The 21,086-nt window shown below is 43.7% G+C and overlaps 1 protein-coding gene across 1 annotated transcript; it reads right to left on the bottom strand.

Annotated features, from left to right (window-relative positions):
- Nucleotides 1–235: 235 nt before the first annotated feature.
- On the bottom strand, nt 236–6,609 carry ucmaa (upper zone of growth plate and cartilage matrix associated a). Its single transcript, XM_080051246.1, has 5 exons — nt 6,471–6,609; nt 5,292–5,351; nt 5,100–5,192; nt 2,793–2,891; nt 236–767 (listed from the first exon to the last, which is right to left on the bottom strand). Exons 1-5 carry the CDS (start codon nt 6,526–6,528, stop codon nt 679–681), a joined length of 399 nt encoding a protein of 132 aa, XP_079907372.1. The 5' UTR covers nt 6,529–6,609; the 3' UTR covers nt 236–678.
- Between the last annotated feature and the right edge of the window lie 14,477 nt (nt 6,610–21,086).

Genomic DNA, 21,086 nt, shown 5'->3' with positions numbered 1-21,086 from the left:
GTCCCTAGTTATCCCGATGCTACTCCCTTTTTTTTTCCATCTCTTCATCTCCTCTGTCTCTCCTCTGCCCAGTTTGAGTGTTATATATCCACTCTGGAATGTGGAATCCATTTCAGCCTGATGAATTCTGCAGTTCACCTCGGGTCCCCAAATTATTCCACTCCGTTTTTTAAGTGCTCTAAATACCAGATGGTGCTTCTCCTTGCCTCAGTCAAAACACATCAGTGGTCTGGGACTCAGAAAAAATAAATCATCTTTATTTTCCTCATTTTCACCTAAAGCCTAGTCAAGTTTCTTTGCCAAAAATAAAGAATACAATCTCCCCTTGGCGAAACACGTCAGATTGTTAATGTAAAAGGTTGATTTATTGCTGTTAATGCCTCAGCCTGACAGAAAGGACATTGTATAGCTTGTATGTACATGTAAAAAAAAGAGCAGTAAATACAGGCATGCAAACATATAACCTCCATTTAATATGATAAAGTGTAGCTCACAATACAAACACTGCACTTTTTATTGCATTTTACAGTTGGATATCGAGGTACATTTTGCATATAAAATATTCAAATGAAAATAAAAGAAAGCCCCCTATCTTCTAGATGACAGTAGGGAACACAGGGTTAAGCTGATGTTGGTGTTAGCACTGCTCCAATGACTGCTGTGGCTCCCTGGGTACGCTCAATGGAACCAGTAGTATTGAGGTTTGAAGCCATCGTAGTGATACTCTCTGTACTGCTCGTTCACCTCCCTCGTTCTCTCATTTTGCTCTGTGGACAACAAATGTAATTGAAGTGGCTAGGATCAATATTTTTTACATTACAGTAACATTACGTAACAGTTTGATTCTAAGAGTGAGGATGATTAGCCAGCTGGGGAAATGATAGCGTTTTTCTTTTTTTTTAGCTAATTGTCTTGGTTTTCCCACTCAAAACCACTCCCTTAAGGGTTTTTAGCTACTACATCAGACAGGGGTTAACAGCCAAAGAAAATGAAAGACTAGCTAGTAGATAGCGGAGCATTTAGCAAGTCGGCAGGACGAGAAAAAAAAAATTAAAAAGAGATTGAATATTTGTCAGAGGGCCTGAGAACAAGACTCCAAATGAAAGCTAACGATGCTGCCTGTCTGCTGGATTCTAAATAAGCAACTGTTCCAAGGTCAAGGTTTCTTTATTTTGTTTGCTTACAACATTCACCGTATCAACTCCATTATGTGTTAGCATATGTCCTTTTGTTTTATTGCAGTTAAATGCTTATGTATTTAAAACCAATTGTACCCAAAATACCCATTTTCATTCATGTTAGTGGTAGTACTTAAACTACCGTTAGCAAAGGGGCAGCAAAGCAACCAGCCCTGGTAGTAACACCTACATAAATGTAACCCTCATTTAATCAATTCATCTACTAAATACAGTTTTCTTATGTCAGGTTTAATTTGTTAATGACATGCTACAAATATACAGTATACACGATAAAAAAGGTAACATTTCCATTTATTTGGTAGGCCTATGACTTGAACTGGGGTAACCATCTTTACTTGGAATAATGCTTTAAATTCAGAGTATCAGGAGGCATTTATTTTTTTCCCCGTCTACTAAAATACAGTGAATGTAGCAAAAAGAGCTCACAATCCAGACACAAGAGTTTTGAGATCCATGTGTGTGTGCGTATGATATATGACCAATAAGCCAATTTCTTCCAAAACTGAGTGTGTTGGGTGACCTGGTTGTATTCCCAGTACATCTCATTGAACCAAGCCACCCAGAACACTGCTTATCTTACATATAAAAAAAAAACCCAGTCACATCTTTATGATAAGCAGTTCTTAGTTTAGAAACTACCACAGCCACTATATCACACCAGACTGACAACCAGCTGGGAAGATTGTCAGCTTGGGGTCCACCACAAAATAGACACTTTGATTTGGTGTGGAGTCTGAGGCGCTCTACTGTGGTATACGCAGATTGGTGGGTGCCAAGAAGTTCACCAAAGAACCAAACTAGAACCCTGTCTTATGTGTTTCTCTCCATCGAAAGCTCTCTGGGAGACCGAAATTAAAGTTAAATCTCCGGTTTTACGCAAGGATAAATGAAGGTTTGCCCTCACAACGTGGCACAAAGTTGCTAAATTAGCTTGTGCGTTCTGATACCAAGTCTCTATTTTTTTTTTTCGGAACAAAACTATTTTGAGACTTTCTTCATCTTTGATTCGTCTGCCATTTTGCCATTCAAGCATTTTGATGGCTGTGGATTAAAGGTGAAGTAAGCGATTTATTTATGTTAATATAAGTGTTAAATCGCTCTTTATTCGTACAGTGATCACTTATATTGTGTGTGCGTTTCATAAAGCCGATCTCTCAGTCACTCGCTCTGCATGTAATCGGCAAATAAACTTTTCGGCGATCCCGAAACTGGTATCCAATCAGAAGAGAGAACGCTACAAACCAACACCCGTCTCAGTGCCGGTGCACGTGCAGAGCGACAGATGGGTGAATGTGTATGCGCCTACAATGGCGGAGCAGGTAAAAATCCTTCCCAATGTCTGTTTTGATGGTTTTTATCATGTTTTATCACACTTATGGATCTGAGATGATGCTAGATAACTCGCTGCTTGAAGACCGCATTGCATTAATGTGGTGACGTAGGGAAGAGGGAGGGGACCGCTAACTGCAGTAACTGACAGGAAGTTAGCTAAACTGACCATTCCGCTTACTGAACCTTTAATTTGATAGAATAAATGATTGAATGATGAAATGATTTCACATGTTAGTGGAAGCAGCTTCATCCAGGTCTCACCATCATGCTCCTCCTTGACGTACTGTGCGTGCTCATCCTGCTGCTCCTCGTTGTACTCCCTCCATCGCTCGGTCACGGACTGCTTCACCCTCTGCTCGGCTGTGGAGAGAGGGAAGAAATAAGTAAGTTAAACATTGTATATGTGTAGGCTATACAGCACTGTTCGCATATCTAGGAGGAATTGCAAAATTTGGTGACCCCTGCAGTAAATCCTTCCCCTACTGTGTTTTGTATTAGCTCATTAACATGAAGACCCCTACCATTATTATCTGCTACTGCAACAACATAATTTACCTTAAGGGACGAATAAACTATTTGTCTGTCTGTCTGACTGTTTATTATTGAGCATAGAAGTGAAAGCATGAGTCTTACTCTAATAAGAAGATTGTGTGAACTCCAAAACAAGCAATGTTTAATATAGTGTATTTTGATGTTCCTAACCTTGACCTCAGAATAAAACTTAAATTAAAAGGTATATATGGGAAATAATAAGAAGATTGGAAAAGACAAACATAGCAATAAAAACAACTGCACTAAAACCACATTTGGTTATGCAATCATTCAACATCTGCTGGAAATATTGCATTATATTTGATTTGTGTGACGTCTTTTGATTAATGGAGAAATGCATAGAGAAGGAAATTTCTCTTTTTCCCCTCAATAAATGCTGTCTAAATCGGGTTTAAAGATTATATATAAAAGGTAATTGGGTAGGAGGTTGGAACTCAAACAATAATAGCCTAATATGTGCATTTGTAAGCATAGAGCCCCAGAGCATTGCATTCAGGCCTAAGCAGTGCATCACTTTTCTGGCAGTAGTCACACAGCTGCCCCCTCAAGTTCTCATGAACCGAGCTGGCAGGGGACATTATGCAAGCTTTTTCTAAGTATTTCATATTCTTATTCCAAGAATGTGAGCCTGTTTGACCAGAGCCAAGGCCCCGTTTGGTGCTCCGATGGGTGGGTAAGGTGAAATGACCATCAACATAGTATCTCTGGAGGTTTGCTCAGGGGGTCACACGGACTTCTCTGATGGGTTTTGAATACTTTACTTATAAAAAAAAAAAAAAAAAGCTGCTATATTTTGGCAAGTAGTTTTATTTTTATACTTTTATACTTTTTTATACTTTTTTAAGTTTCTGAAAAGTTATTTTGTGAGAAGTTCCTGTGTTTGCAGGGTTATCCGGAAACACCTCTCATAAGCGTGTATGTGTGTGTGCGTGTGTTCAATTGGTTTGAGGTGTGCTGGCATTGTGTATCGCATTGATGCTGGCAGGGGAAGAATGAGCTTATTGTAACGAGAAACTGAGGGAGGGAGAGTCTGCTCCATACTACCCTGTGACTCCTTCTGCAGCTTCCAGCTTGCAGAAGCGTGTGTGTGTGTGTGTGTGTGTGTGTGTGTGTGTGTGTGTGTGTGTGTGTGTGTGTGTGTGTGTGTGTGTGTGTGTGTGTGCTGCTACTGTATAGCACAACACCTGCTTGAGTTTCCATTTCTCTCTCTGTCTCTCTCTCTCTCTCTCTCTCTCTCTCACACAGCTTGCAGTCAAAACCTCAAACCATATCATCTTCAGAGTCCAACTAGCCAACACACCAATAAATCAACACCCACACACAAACAGTCCACTACGGGAAGCCAAACATGCCATTTGTCTACAGTGTGGCCGCATCAACCACTCAGTAGAGATGCACCGATCCACTATATTTAGTTCCGATACGATTCCGATATCTGGGTTTTTGGATATCGGCCGATACCGATACTGTCCGATATCATAATTCTAATACAGTTCCTTGTAGGTGGTGATGTTATGTGTAAAGTTAGGAAGGCTCAAGCAGCACAGCCATTCTTATTGAAAAGAGCAACAAGCAGAAGAACATCAGAACTGAACCTTTGAATGGCAAAATGATATTAATGTGTGCTATATCACATAGCTATGGTCTTAACATTGTAATTTCTTTCATAGTAAAAAATTATTGAAATTCTAAAAAATCGGAGATCCGATAAGTAGATCGCAGCCTTATCGGATGGTTCGGACCCCTATACCGATATTGGATATGATCGGCCCCATCACTACCACTCAGCCATACATAACCCTAAGTATAAATACATTTACCACCGCCACCACTACCCTATCTTCAAACCTCAGACCGACCACTTTGCTCATGATCCAGAGCTGGTTTTCCTGCCAGCGAGATGACGGACAACCCTTCACTAGAAAGCTTTACAACTATTTCTTCTGGGCAGATAACTGCAGCTGGTTATACTGTTTCCAATAAATTAGCACACTGAACAGATACGGAAGAGCTTACCTAGGACCTCATAGTATCTGGTGGAGCGACGGCTGCGGCGCTTGAAGACAGTGGAGGCGTCGGACTTGGGCACGAACACTGGCCGTGCTGCCCCTGAAAGAGGAGAGTTAAGGAAGGGAGGGTCATGTAAGGAGGACATGTGGAGCCAAGGTTATGCCAAATACTTCAAGTAAAGTTGAACAGGTGTTTTACCTTTAGGATGGCCTGCTTTTGAGTCGTCCTGAACCGCTGCACCGTCAATCACACTAGAAACTACATTATGAGGAAAAGGAGAGATTATATTGGCCCTTTATTCACACTATAGCTTGTGTATGACTGAGGCTAATGTTGTATATAAAATAGTAGAAGCTAATGCATGTTAACTTTGCAAAATTCTATGTCAATATACAGTACGTCCAGAGTCAGATTTGTGAATGTGCACCATTCAGAAACTGAATGTAAATGGCCTTTTCGGTTTAGCATAAAGATGGACTGAAAACTTGATTCTATCTATGGAATAGAACTGGATTATCATCTTCAGAATATATTTTTTAAATTTTTCCAGTGTTTTATACTATGCCAACATTTTTTTTACAAGATTGCTTCAGTTTACAGAAAGTAATCATGTCTCAAAGACGAGTCTGCAAAGGACATTTAGGCTGAAAATGCAGAATACAGAAACATAAGCGGTATGGGCACAAGAATACGGAAGGCTGCACGTGCCAAAATTGTCCCTTTACAAATTATCAATGTGGCAAATTTAAACTGATTTAAATGATCTGTTACCATATATGTTTACATAGTTACTATAAATCGTAAAGCTATCTAAGCTATTTTAACTGTACTCTCTGTGGACCGGCAATGCACAATTCAAATATGGGGCGCCCAGTCATCATTACCACGCCCAGTGGTTCACTGATTGGTCTGGGACAGAGCTGTTCTCTGGACACATATATCATAATGGAGAATTTAAAAAATCTCAGCTGTCCTCTGGAGAGTACTTCTTTTGACAAAATTTGACCTTTTGTGTATCTCTCTAAATTAAAAAAAAAAAATCCTTGGCTCAATATCACAATTTATTTTACAAATTGGCTTTTACAAATTTTACAAAAACTTTTTACAAATCGATTTACATTGACACCTAGTATGTGTAATATTACTATTACACTGACATTTTAAAATAAATGTGGAATTTACTAATGAACTCATTAACAGATTCAAACTTGGATACCCCCAAACAATTCTAAGGTCTTGTTTGACAAAGCAAAATACTACCATATTTTCAAGTTATTCTTTTCCATATAACAGGGTGACTGCACAAGTTAGTGCATTTTACCTTCAAAATTGTACTGCTATCTCCCCTGAGTGATAACCCAAAAAGAAGATACTCACAGGTGAGGATGAGGAGGGTGGTGAGCAAAGACAACGCAAAGACCTGAGTCCAGGACATCTTGAGAGGAGAGAAAAGCAACACAAAAACAAACTCTACTGGACTTAACAGCACACCTAACTCAAGTGAAGTGAGAGAGGCCAGATAGATGAGGAAGGAAAGGGGGGAGAGAGGCAGGGAGAGGGGAAGAGAGTGGGAGGAGAAAGAGGAAGAGAAAGGTTCAGGGAGGGGAGGTGAAGCTTCTGGAATTTCAATCGCTTCTGGGAGAAGATGAAAACAAGAAGGGAAAAAAAAGGAGTGATGGTAGTAGTTGAGGGGAAACCTGGATTTAGTATTAGATGAAGTCAAACATCATGGATACATCTATGTGGTACAGAATTAAAAAACTCCGATACCCACAAATCCTGCAATCTGATATTAGATGATCGGATTAACCGTAGATAAATCAATAATAATTATATTTATACATCTACTGTATATTGCTTTGTAACAATATCTTGAGCTTGGACACTGATGGATGCAAATTGAATTAGTTATTTACCATAAGTAAAACAAGAGGGGATAGGAGCATGAACTGCATTATTTGAGTTACTAATTTGTTGTAGAGGATCCTGTTTATTTTTTTTTATTGCTTATACATTTTAGTTTGTGTTTGTGTTATTTTAACATGTTCAATAAATTGCCACTTGAGGGCAGCGACAACAATTTGTGAACACAACACTGACATATTATCACCTTATAAATTTGATGTGCTAGCATGTTAGCAAACAATTTCCCATGTGTTGCAGACACAGAGCAACAATAGCATTCACTTGGAGTTGTGTATCTATCTTTATTATACTATCTATGATCTTAACACCCCATGAAGATAAGTCAAATTTTCACTAGTCTGACTCTAGCTGCTAAGTGCTAAACTATGTTCACTGGCTACGCGCTCATTTCCCTGTCTGCAGTATTTTAGTGTGTTCTTTGATTTCTTTTTCCTTTTATTTCCTTTTTGGCTGAAAGATGATTAAATGCTCCGTAAAGCTGAGAAGAACAGCATAGTTGACAATAACTCTCTGTTGTCACTTTTTGGCGACCATTTTGACATTGCACTGGTCCTGTGAACCATGGTAAATATAACATCAGTATGGATTGGAGCTGCTTCAAACGTGAAGAAATCTAGATATCCAACGTGTTGTTTTTACTCTTCTTATGATCTTGACATAAACTCTATATTAAGAAGCAATCTCCAATAGGAAACTATTGTTAGCAAATGAAGATCTCTGCCTCTGTTGCTAATTCCAAGAAGAAGAAAAAATGAGGGTACTGGATGGAACATAACCTGGGGAAACAGGCTGCTCTGATGCCTTGGTGCCTGCTGTATGGCATTAAGTAGTCCCAGCAGCAGACAGCCACAAACCACACTTTACTGCCTCCTTTAAAAAAAAGAGACCGGGACCAGGGTATAAAACCACATCGTTAGTATGCACGTTAGCTGTGTGAGATACAGCCTGGGGTTTTTCATATGCGCTCTATTATGAGTGGATGAGCTGACAGGAATGGGGACACATTTCTCAACAGCAGCAAATCAGATATCATAGAATCCTCCTTGAGGTCTGTGGCCCTTTTGATTGTGTGGGTTGATGAAGTTCATACAGCATTCCATGTTAGCTGTTTGTATCTGTGTCTATTGTCTCTGTTGCAGTTGTGTGTGTTGTGTGATTAGAGGAAGATACCTACCCGCCGTCACAATTTGGCACCACCCGGCCATTTATCATTCTGGCAAGTGTAAGCTCTTACAGCTAGCTCCGTAGCACTGGCCATTCACATGGGATGGTATATTGAAATTGCAACAATGTTAGGTTTAACAGTATATAAAACAAAATTACAATATGTGTACCTGGCGATAACAGAGTAAATAGAGTAAGCTCTCATAGCCAGCTTTTAAGCACATTCTAAAACAACGAAAAACACAGTTCAGCCATTAGTTACACCCTGCACAGTAAAGAGCTGGCTTAAAGCTGGGGTGGAGGATTTGGGGAGAAAATGGCAGTTGGGATAGTGATTCAAATCCAAATACCTCAACCGCTCCACTTGTTCTCTTTGGTCCCTCCCCGACACGCTCTACACAACAAAGTTGTGCCAAAGTGAATGGACAGTCCCAACAGCCAATAAGGGCAGAGAATCGGAGCCTCGCTCTGATTGGTCAAAGTGTACAGCTCATGTTAACTTTGACCAATCAGAAATCATATACCCCAGCTTTAAGCTTGTTCATAATAACAATCAAGCTAGCAAAATGACAGATAATTCAGGGAGCTTAACCAACTATGATACGGCATACAATACATAATATCACAAAACGGAAAGCCTTCTTCATACAGTGTGAGGGAAACTATTCTAACTCATGAGACGTTTTGTCTAAATTTAGAACAAACGCTCATATAGGGCTTACAATTTTGAAGCATTATATGTGACCTTTAATGTCCCTGTAATATAATAAAATAATACGTTTTGTTATCTAAAATCACCCTAGCTGCTGTCTCACTGAAGACTGAATCACTCCTATCAGACTCACTTCTCCCTCTCTCTGCAACCTGGTGGGTGTCTGTGTGTATGCATGTGTATGTGTGCCTGTGTGTTTCGCTGTCTGTGTGTGTCTGTGTGTGTGTGTGTGTGTGTGTGTGTGTGTGTGTGTGTGTGTATTTTACCAGGTTTCCCAATACAATATTGTCCTGTTCAATTCATTTTCTGTTCAATTCCACTTACATTATTCTACCTTCAAATACTCAATGCTTGCCCAACTGATCCAGGAAGGGGGTTCAAAATCAATGCATTATTTCAAAATAAAAGTGTTTTGTGAAGTAACTCATTCAATCCATTTCTTAAAGTGGTTGTGAATCAAACAGTGAAGTGCAAACTGAACCTGTCAAACATGATTCTGTGCAAACGTGCAGACTTGACCCGTATGTAAAGCAGATTGCACATGTTGATAAGAAATGTAAGTTTCGTAATATGTCCTTTCCCATCATGAGACCGACGTAGTAAATTCCTTGTGATCCAGTCTCGGTAAAAATTAACTGAACTGGAGAGTTCTACGAAGAATAACCCAAAGTCTATTTGGAAGGCCTGCCCACACAAATGGCTGGGCCCCTGAAAACATCCAGACAATGGGCCCCCCTTACCCATGCTTTACTCGTATCAATGTGTGTGAGTGCGCTCATCCCTCAATAAACACATACATGTATTTGTAGAGAGAATAACTATCTTGTCAACCAGGGACTTGCAGGGACAGTTATTTTAAAAATAGTTGCACATTTCTGACTGCCCAGCATACCAACCAATTTATTTTGATTCCCTTACACTCAAACAATTGTTTAACAGATCAACATATCTCTACAAAATAATCAGTTCACAGAGACATTGCTCTTCTTTAGTATTCTCTAAAGCAAACAGTTTTTTCACAATGTGCACATTGTCTATGCTACTAGCTTCTGGTATAAGATACAGTTACACTAATTGACTGCACCAAATATTGCACTTTTTTGTATTTCTGCACATGAGAATAAATCATTTGAAATCTTTTGGTGGTATTGTTGAAATAAATAACACTTAAAAATCAAAACCAACAACAAATTCTTCACACAAAAATAAAAAATAAACTCCATGTTCTCTACATGAATAACCAAACCAACCTACCCTCAAAACTATAAAATTGGCCAATGTTTGGTTGCAACATTTAGGCTTAGTTCATTCTGTTCTCATCACTGCAAAAGTACTGAAAACATTAAAAAAAAGTTCTTAATCTTTGAACTCAAATGTGTTCCTTCAATTATTTCCAACTTCTTTGTGCCTTGTATCTTTCTTTGCATTAAGAACTTTTAAAGTCTATTTTTATTTTTATTTTTAGAAAAAATACAGAAAGCAGGACCTTGATTAAATCAATTTCTTAAAGTGGTTGTGAATCAAACAGTGAAGTGCAAACTGAACCTGTCAAACATGATTCTGTGCAAGCGTGCAGACTTGACCCGTATGTAAAGCAGATTGCACATGTTGATAAAAAGCATAAGTTTCGTAATATGTCCTTACGGCAATAATTAAAACAGGATGATGCTGCTCGTCAGCTTCATTGTGGTATGACCCAGCTGGTTGGTCAATTGGTCAGGTTTGTGAAAAACTGGTCAGACCTGGCTGGCCGTGTCAACCTGAAGACTTATGTCAAAGCCTTTAGTCCCTATAGTCCCCAAAGGGAAATTCTTTTTCACAAAAATGTACTATGGGGAGAGAGAATTTAAACCTGTTTGTAGACTCAGGACAATGACAGAGTTACTAGCCTGTCCTCTTTATAAGAATGTAGAAGAACTACAAAAGGTACCCAAGCAGTTTTTTCATGGGGTCCAAATACTTTTCACAACCACACCCCATGCCACACCCAGACACAAGTAGCATGTACATGTGGAACGACGACAAAATATAATCCAGACAAAACTGTTTAATATCAAAACCCAATCTTGTCACCATTTGGCACACAAAGGGTTTATAGCATGGATTATGTTTGAAACAGTTACACTCCACTGTGCTCAATCTGAAACATTTTGAACATTTCAGCTTTTTTACTGCTTTTTAAATGGCCGTAAGCGGAGCTGCAGCTCTGTAAACATCCAACTTTGAATAGATATTGACATAAATATCTAAAAATAAAGTTTAGCTTAGTTAGGTTCTTGGCTTCAAAAGACCATGGGCCCCCCAAGTGGCTGGGCCCTAGAAAGCCTTCCCACTTTCTACCCCTTATGGGCGGCCCTGCTATTAGGTATCGAGGTGGAACCCTTTATTTGTCACTTGTATAAGTGAGAGGATAGAGTATAGTCCAGGCATTATATAACCTGACCTCTCAAAAATTGCAACAGAAACCATTCCAACTGTTTTTGACTCATGAATATGTAATAAATAACATACTAAAAGTCTAAAGGAATCAAAGTGGTGGAAAGTTATTTTTTAAGGGGTTTCTTAACCATACCTTTATGTAAATTTTCGGCTTCCTAAAGTACTGTTTTATGGTAGAGGGGATATGTGCAAAGTTGTTAACCTTTACAGAAAAGCTTGAAACTTGGTACACTTATACAGTTTGGGGCTCTGAACATTTTCAGATATTAAGCCATTGCAAAATCGAATCATGGTTGCCATGGCGACCATTTTACTTTCCGCCATAGCCTAATTATGCATTTTTCATCATAACTCCTGAACCAAACATAATACCACATAACTAGTGATGTCTAACCCGATGTTTTCATGGTCAGGGATTACTATGATACCACATACAACATCAGTAACAGTTAAGGTTGGGCGCCCTTAGCTCAGTTGGTAGGGCATCCCCCCCTCCCCGGGCCAGGCCCAGCAGCAGATCCGGGTTCGATTCCCGCCCGCGTTCGTTCTCTGCATGTCACTGCCCTCTCTGCCCCATTTCACCTCTGTCTCTCTGCACTATCAATAAAGCATAACAATGCCCAAACAATATCTTAAAAAAAACAAAAAAAAACAGGTCAATAGTTAAGGGTGAATCGATAGTTACGTATGTAACTACGGTTCTATGAGTTCCGGATGACCGCCAGAGGCGGTGCTTATAGCACTGGATGTTCCATCGCGCGCATGCGCAGGTCGAGATCTTTATACCAACAAAGTCACCTGTGACACCTGGGTGACCCCGGGAATGTCTATATATTCCGGAAGTCACCAGAGGTTCTGTTCCAACTGGATCTTCTCGCGGTGTCTGAGAAGTCTGAGTGACAGAGAACTCTGGCGGTCATCCGGAACTCATAGAACCGTAGTTACATACGTAACTATCGTTCTATTTCGTTCCTACTGACCGCCAGAGGCAGTGCTTATAGCACTGGATGACTTATACCAAAAAGGTCACGAAGAGTACTCATCAATTAAGGGCTTGCAGCCATCAACAAGACAGCTGTCATCCCACCGGATGAGGTGCAGCAACATTTACTCTGTAGAGCCGCGCAACGTACATGATGAAGACCATGTAGCCGTGGCGCAAATGTCCTGCCGTGAAATCCGCTTCAAGGCAGCCCATGATGTAGCCATACTCCTGGTAGAGTGGCACTCAACGGCCAAGGCATGGGGAGCCCCTGTGCTCTATATGCATTCAAGACCACATCCACAAGTCAGTGGGAGTGTCCCTGTTTGGACAGGGCAGCCCCCTTCCTGCAGCTCCCATAGCAGACAAAGAGGTATTTGTCTTACGCAAGCTGGTTGTTGCCACAACCTATGCCCTAAGCGGTGGTCTGACATTCTTTCTGCACCCCCTGGTGAGCCCAGGGGATTGAAAGCAGCCAACTCGATCGATTGGTTTACATGGTGGGGAGACAATCGTTTGGATAGGAAGGATGGATTTGGCACCACTCCTGACCCTTCTACATGCCAGAGCAAGCACGCCTGGCTCACTGACGAGGCATGGAGTTCACCGACCGATTGCAGTCGCAATGGCAAGGAGGATTGCCGCCTTCATAGACAGCCGCGTCAGGTCTGCCTGACTCAGCGGCCCAAATGGGGGTAGACCTAAGGCCCTCAGGACTACTTGCAAGTCCCATGATGGTGCCCTCAGGGGTCATGATGGCTGAATGAAGCCTCTGGCCTCCCTTCAGAAACTGCCTGACTAGGTAGTGGGACCCTACCGTCTGGTTATCCACCCCTGCATGTGCGGCCGATATCGCAGCCACATAGACGCACAGGGTGGAAGCAGCTCTCCTGCTGCCCAACACCGACTGCAGAAAGTGTAGTATCACTATCACTGAGCAAGTCCATGGGACTTCGCCATGTGCCATGCACCACTGTGAAAACAACTTCCACCTGTTTGCATAGCGCCATGTATTGGAGAGTGCCCCTCAAGTTAAAAAGGTATGGACCTCTGACTGGTCGCAACACGTCAACAGTGGGTCCTGGCTACCAGGAGCCCCACGCACAGCTGCAGGCGCCCCGAGTTCGGGTGCCACATGTGTCCGCCTACCTGAGACAGAAGGTCCTGTCTCCCTGGAAGGCACCAAGGCTCTCCTTGAGGAGTTTAGTAACGCTGGGATCCATGGCCTTCCTGGCCAATGTGGAGCCACCAAACGTAGGCTGTAACTGCAATGCTGGACCCCATCCAGTGTTGTCAGTAACAAAAGAATTGTAAGAAATGCATAAAGCAGGCTGACTGGCCAAGCATTAGCCAGAGCATCCTGCCTTAGGGGACTGGTCCTCTCCATCTAGGAGAACCCAGGGGGACAGTGGGTCATCTCTTCGGAAGCAAAGAGATATGCCACTGCCCTGCCATACTTGTCCCAATCATGCCCACCACCTCCGGATGGAGTCTCCACTCCCCGGGGGTGGCCCCTTTTCTATCGCTGTGTTCCGGACACCTGGAACTTGGACAGCTTAGATAATGATAATTAGATAATGCTGAGGTCAGCATACTTATCAGTCGAAGGAAGAGGCTGTACTCCAGCAGCCTCCATTGCGTGAAGTGCTGTAGTAGCTGCTGAACGGTAGCTACGCGCTACGGAGAAAGGCAGGCTCGCAAGGCCGCCGAGTCGAGCACCAGCTGAGCTGTAATGGTGGCAGGGATGCTGCCACACACTGTTTAATATACGCAGAGCCAGGGACGGCCCAAACGGAAGAACCCTGAACTGGTACACCTTGCCCAGAAATGCAAAGGGGAGGACCACCTGTGACATTGGGCAGTAGGGACTTGAAAGTAGCATCTTTCAGGGCTATGACACAACCCAGTCCGCCTGAGCGATAGACTGGAGGTCCCCTGCAACACGCAGCATGGGGAAAGGAAGAATCGTGAGGCACTGATTCCGCCGTCTTAGTCCAGAACGGGGCGACCCCGCCCCACCTCCTGGTACCTGAACTTCGGTTGAGTAGAACCTACCGAGCATCGAGTAGCACCCCCAAGGACTCTGGGGGAGGGCGGAGGCTGGACGCCGACCTCCTGGCGCCTGAAATGCAGCTGTAGCGCAGTGTTACGGCGCTGTACAGAATGTGCTGAGAAGCACTGGCCCCTTGATTGTCCACCTGAACGTGGTTGAAGCTATTGGCACGGGGTACCACAGAGGTTCCCGGCCTGGAATCAGGCAGAGGTGCACGTCGCAGCGTGCAACTACTGTCTAGCCTGGTAAACCTGAACACTTCGCACTGGGCCTGAAGAGCAGCTGGCCGAACGTCTGGCCTGGGATCACTGGAAGAGAACGGAGGGTCTGTCGACACACCTCCGACTGGGACGACTGCGCCAGCCAACCCTGGCGGCACGCCACGTCACAGTTGACATCAACCTGCCTAGCTCCCTAAGTCATAATGCAAAGTCTGCAGTGAAGCATCACTGAGGGTCCATGCTGAGTGACCAGCACCTGACCCCTGCATGGTTTGCGACCGAGCCAGGACTGTGTGAGAAAGCAAATTCCCAGATGGCCCACACAGGCAGCAATGTCGTAACTCCTAGTAAGGAGGTCGCCTGAAATCCGGCACTGGGGCCGAGGGCAGCGCACATCGGCTCTCAGAGCCTCGTCTGGGAGACAACCGGGGATGCTATAGCAGGCTCAATCGGAGCTAACCAGTCCAAGCCCTAACTATCAGCATTGTGCATGGCTGCCAGAGCTCTGCTGTCACTAGTGTGATGGGAGAGAGCCCTTAAATCTGGCCAGCATCTACGGAGCTCTGCGGAATAAGGCTCAGAGGGAGGCACACAGAAACGGAGGATTGAGGGCCTGCCGAAAAGAAGGCATTCGTGGGTGCAGATGAAACCAGAGCTTCATCTAACCCCATACTTGGCGAGTCACGGACGGACACTGACCCTCTAGCCGAGCTGCTCACCTCTAAGAGGTTACAGGCGCAGCTGTGGACAGCATGTCATCCCCTGTAGTAGGAAGGATGCCCAGCCGCAAGGTTACTCACTGCCACTGGTACCATGAGCTGGTTGGAGGCTAGTAGAAGAGCCTCTACCTAGCAACCTAAGTGCCTGAGACATGAAACTACAGTTCATGCATGGGTTATCTGACAGAGCTTCCCTCAGGTGCTCACCCCGAGACCTGCAGGGCACTTGTCATGGCCATTCTCCACTGTAGGGAGGCCATGAAGGCGTCACAATATGGTTGTTTAGCATGTCAGCAATTTAGCAGGCTAGGCTAAATGAATTAGTAGCCTACTCAACCGAGCTTCAGGTGCAAGCACCAGAGCAACACCCCTAAAAGTAACAGTGACGGCGACCCTAGGAGGCCTAAGCTGCCCATTGTCGAGCCAATTAAAATATGCATCTGTTAAAGGTATGCAACCGGGCTTCAGGCGAGAGCAACCGAGCCACGGTGCGACACCGCTAGAATAATACAGTGGCAGTGTAACCATGCCGCCCACTGGCGAGCAAGTTACAGTAGGCTAGGCAATCGAGCTCTAGGCGAGAGCACACCCAAGCAACAACGCGACCTGTCGAGCCAATTAAAATATGTAATCCGAATAAGGTATGCAACCGGGCTTCAGGCGAGAGCAACCGAACCACGGTGCGACACCGCTAGAATAATACAGTGGCGGTGTAAAACTATGCCGCCCACTGGCGAGCAAGTTACAGTAGGCTAGGCAATCGAGCTTTACGAGAGCGCACCCACGACCCCCTAAATAACACAGTTCAATTGAATTCAGTTTACTTAAGAAGGGGACAGTGCAAATCAATAAACCACATGATCATACATGGGTTAAAAAATGCTAGAATTAGCCAAAATGCTATTCTCTATCTGTAGTCCCCTGGCAGTGTCAGCGGCTCTTGGTAACCCCAGCCGCCCACTGGAGAGCAAATCAACGAAGGCTATAGGCAATTGAGCCTTAGGCGAGAGCACACCCAAGCAATAATGTGCCTTAATAACACAGTGACGGCAACGACGTTCACTGGCGAGCAAATTAAGTAGCCTATGCAGTCAGGCTAAGGCGTGAGCTACCGTGCAACGGTGCGACACGGCTATAAAAATACAGCGGTGTGAACTAAGCTGCCAACTGGCGACACACTACAGCAGCCTATACACACGCGCACAGTGTGACACGGCTAAAATAACACGGTGAAGGCGATTTAGGAAACTAATTCGCCCACCGGCGCAGCATACAGTGTAGGCTATACACATAGTGTGTGGCACGGCTCATCCACTGGCAAGCAATAAAGTAAGCTATGCAACGCAAGGCTTAGGTGAGAGCCCACGACTGGTGGGACACAGCTCAATACAACAGTGAAAGCGACTTCTGACCCGAAGCCGCACTTGACGAGCAAATTAGTAGCCTATGCAACCGCTCTAAGCGACAATGCTACAAAATACTGTGGCGGTGGCTTGGCTCTTTACCCCAAGCCACTCGCTGTCGATTAAATCAAAGTAAGCAACCGGTCTAGGCGAACTTAGCACCCGATCAACAGTGCAACAATGCTAGAAAGACAATACATTCGAGCATACAATTAGCAACCGGGCTTAGTGAAAAACACACAAGCAACGGTGCGAACGAAAGAATAACACGGCGACTGTGAACCCAGCCGCCGCCTGATCTAATCAAAACAAAGGTGGAAAGGTGATATTAGCTTCCGCGGTAGCCGGGCTACGCGTAGCCTTCACACTTTACTCACCCCCTGACCAGCCGCAGCCAAGTCGAACGAATTGCAAGTCGCAGCCCTTGGTGGTCGAAGTCAAATCGAAGCACCAACCCTTAGGTACGAGCTACTTGCGACAAGCTAATGGTATATTAGCACACAACAATGTGTGCGACCTGCTAGTCCGCGAGAAGATAGAAGGAACAGAACCTCTGGTGACTTCCGGAATATATAGACATTCCCGGGGTCACCCAGGTGTCACAGGTGACTTTGTTGGTATAAAGATCTCGACCTGCGCATGCGCGCGATGGAACATCCAGGGCTATAAGCATCGCCTCTGGCGGTCAGTAGGAACGAAATAGAACCAATGTTTTTCCGAAAATATAAGCCCAGAATCCAAAAACATCGCTGTGACTTTACAATTGGGGCCTATGTTGCATAAACATTGTGTATCAAGTTTTAATTGTGTTCTCTAACAAAGACTTAGGCTTAAATGTATGTAAAATACTATAACAATATAAAAAAACACAAATATTTGTGAATGCTAAACTGGCACAAATTAACATAAATTGTTGCACTGATAAACATACATTTTAATATGAAAGTATTTTGGTGCACAGAAGAACTACTAATCCAAAGTGCAGCCAGAGCAGTACTAATGCAATGTGAAAGGGGTACATCAATGCATACCATGACTATGCATTGCCCTCTGACCCCCTCTGGAGTGTGGTAACTTGAGAGAGGATATGTGAAAAGACATATTTCAATGTAGCCTTTTGTAATTGACTAATAAAAAAACTCAACTTAGTATTCAGATCGACTTTTACGTTTATTTAATAGGTGTATGAAGCATTGGAGCAAGTTTTCTCAAACATAGTCTGGTTTTCATCATCTTCCTCATCATCATCTCCAACCTGAGATGATTTTGCACCCCCAGATCCTTAGGTACCACATGCAACAGAGCACTCAATGCCATGCTTCTTGCATATGCACTTTCGGTTGTTACAGTCCGTCTTGCATGTGCATCAGATGACCCATAAGAGTATCTGTGGAGGTGTTGGTGGGACAGTTTTGATATGGACAAGCACCCCACAATCCCTATTTGTGAGGAGGAGTTTGTTTATCTATTGTTCCCTTCCATTGTTGGACGCTGACTGTGATACTTTGCTCCTGCTGATGTAGGTGGCGGACCCAGTAGCTATACTATACATGAGAAGGTTATAGAGGCCAGCTTCTCACAAAAGGGCTTAAAACGAACTGGTTTCTAATTTCTTTAGGGGAGCTCCTTTCCTATTGCGCACAGCGTTTGTTGAGTGGCAAACTCCACTGCTTTCTGTTCTGTGAGCCAATCAGCATCACTTGTGGCATGGTACGTCTGACAGTTCCTTTTCTGTTGGTGACCACTGAGCATGTTGATGAACAGCTGCTTGTTTATTTGATTGGAAAGAAACTTGTTTTTCTTCAAGGTAACCAGCATGTTCTCACCTATGACGTCGGCTGCTTTGTCTTTGTATGTATATCAACGTGTCCAGGCGATGCGCATAACAAGTGCTCCACCATCGAGCATACTAAATATGACCTTACCCTCCTGGAAGGTCAGGTGTGTGGAGCGCCCAAATGGCATCTGCTAATAGTGGCTTATGTGGCTGTCGAAGCAGTAAGAAGGTCTCAAACAGGGCTGGAGGAGGACTGCACAGTTCATACTTAAAGGGGTAGTTCAGGATTTTGGACATAGGGCCTGATTCCCAAGTTAGCCTTGGTGTTCTTTATCAGTGGAGACAGTTTTCAACACAATTAATTCCGTCCTTCTAGTTGCAGAGTTTGCTCGTGCTAGGCTAGCGCACGGCATTGGGGAAACACTTAGCTTACCCACTCCACAGTACACCCGAGGCTAATCAATTATAACGCCAGACTATCGATGTAAATGTCTGTGTTGATAGAATAATTTTAGAAATAAAACTAACCTCGCATATTGCATTTTGAGGGACTTGCTGTGTCTCAGCAGCAGTGTTTATTCCTGCTAGGCAGCGGCAGCGGCGGACTAATACCTAGGTTACCGGATCTATAATAGTTTGTTTACCTGCTGCTGTCATAGCTACAGACGCAGAGTACAGTGCACGAAGGAATTTTATTAGCCTATTCAATAAACAAGATATGGCCACGTTTGGAGGACTTAGCGATGCGTCTGCTTTTGAAGACGATTATGAGGAATTTGTTGTATCCACCACCGAACCGTACCTGTACGATCCGGAATACACTGATGAAGAACTGAGAGAGATGGATGCGCAAAGGGCAGAAAGAAAAAGCAATTAGCCCAGCCAGGTACCAAATGTGTGTAGCTATACCATTAGCTAACGTTGTCACTCTCCAAAATGCATGCCATCATCAATCTATCAGTAGGCTAACATTATGAAAGGGGCACGCTTTATTAGCTAGTAGCCTACCAAAAGTTATTACCTGTTCATCAGTGGCTGTTGGTGCATCTGAAAAGACGGATGGCGCCGCATTCGTTTTCAGTGATTTCTTGCTCTTTAGATTGCGGGGTTTCTCGAAGTCGTCCGGTCTGAAATGATCGCTACAAATACTCCGTTTGCGAACAGTTTCGGCCGGTGTGTTGATGTCCAAGCCAGCAGCAACAAGCCACATTTGAGTCCTTTCTGGATCTCGCACTGGAAATTGGTGAAAACTTTGTGGTGTCCATCTGTAGGGTTTATTTGTACAATTCCTAAATGCACACTGACGCACCATGTTGCCTAGTCGTTCGTTTCAGGTGCTGTCCCACGCTGCTCTGTTTACTTTCTGCTGTAGTGATTCGGTTACACAGCAAAGTAAAAGTCCGCTGCTGCTGAGAAAGTAGTCCCTCAAAATGCGATAATTCATGCGATGCGAGGTTGGTTTTATTTCTAAAATTATTCTATCAACACAGACATTTACATCGATAGTCTGGCGTTATAATTGATTAGCCTCGGGTGTACTGTGGAGTGGGTAAGACTGTTTTAGTAGCAGGCTAAGTGTTTCCCCAATGCCGTGCGCTAGCCTAGCACGAGCAAACTCTGCAACTAGAAGGACGGAATTAAATGTGTTGAAAACTGTCTCCACTGATAAAGAACACCAAGGCTAACTTGGGAATCAGGCCCTATGTCCAAAATCCTGAACTACCCCTTTAACATGGATCCCAGTTCCTGTGAACCTTTTGCAGCAATTATGTGTCGCTTGAAAAGTAGGTGAAGATCCACCTGCACTGCTTCACAATCGATCTTCACTGAGGATCTTACTGAGTGCGAGACACTGCACAAGCTTGGATCCAAGCAGTAATTGTGTCTTTCTAATATTTTTTTTCTACATTAGATTTGGAGAGACAGAGTTAACATGGGGCAAAGAGGGGAAGACATGCAGAGAACTTAACCAGGCAGGATTTGAACCCGGGTCCTCTGCGGCATAACCACTGTGCCATGAGCACCCCCTGTAATTGTGTCTTTCTTGGAGATAGTTCGGAACTGTGTGCGTTGTTAACTTCAGCACAAACTGGCATGGAGTGAAGCCATGTCAGATGTTGCAGCCATGTCATACCTTGCAATCTTGTGATGCCACCACTGGTTTTCATACTGTCATTAGAACCTGCTCAAGATCCATGGACATGCCAGCCCATAGGCGATCACTCCACATGGAATCCCCCTACAGATCTCTGGTTAATATCTGGATGGTATCTGGATGGCCTGTGTGCACATCCTCTGCACACAGGCCTGCCCACACAATTGGCTGGGCCCCTGAAAATCTGTTTGTAGACTCAGGAAAATTACAGAGTAACTAGCCTGTCCTGTTTATAAGAATGTAGAAGAACTACAAAAGGTACCAACCTGTTTTTTCATGGGGTCCAAATACTTTTCACAACCACACCCAGACACAAGTAGCAGGTAGGCCTAGATGTGTTTTCCGTGAGCAGGAACGACTCAGGAAATATAATCCAGACAAAACTGTTTAATATCTGTCATGGAATTGAAGTACCAACCTTTAAAAGATGAGAAATTTGTCA

The sequence above is a fragment of the Ammodytes marinus genome (genome assembly GCF_949987685.1).
Source record: "Ammodytes marinus genome assembly, chromosome: 22".
NCBI classification, from domain to species: domain Eukaryota; kingdom Metazoa; phylum Chordata; class Actinopteri; order Uranoscopiformes; family Ammodytidae; genus Ammodytes; species Ammodytes marinus.
This window is presented reverse-complemented; position numbering and strand designations above follow the sequence as displayed.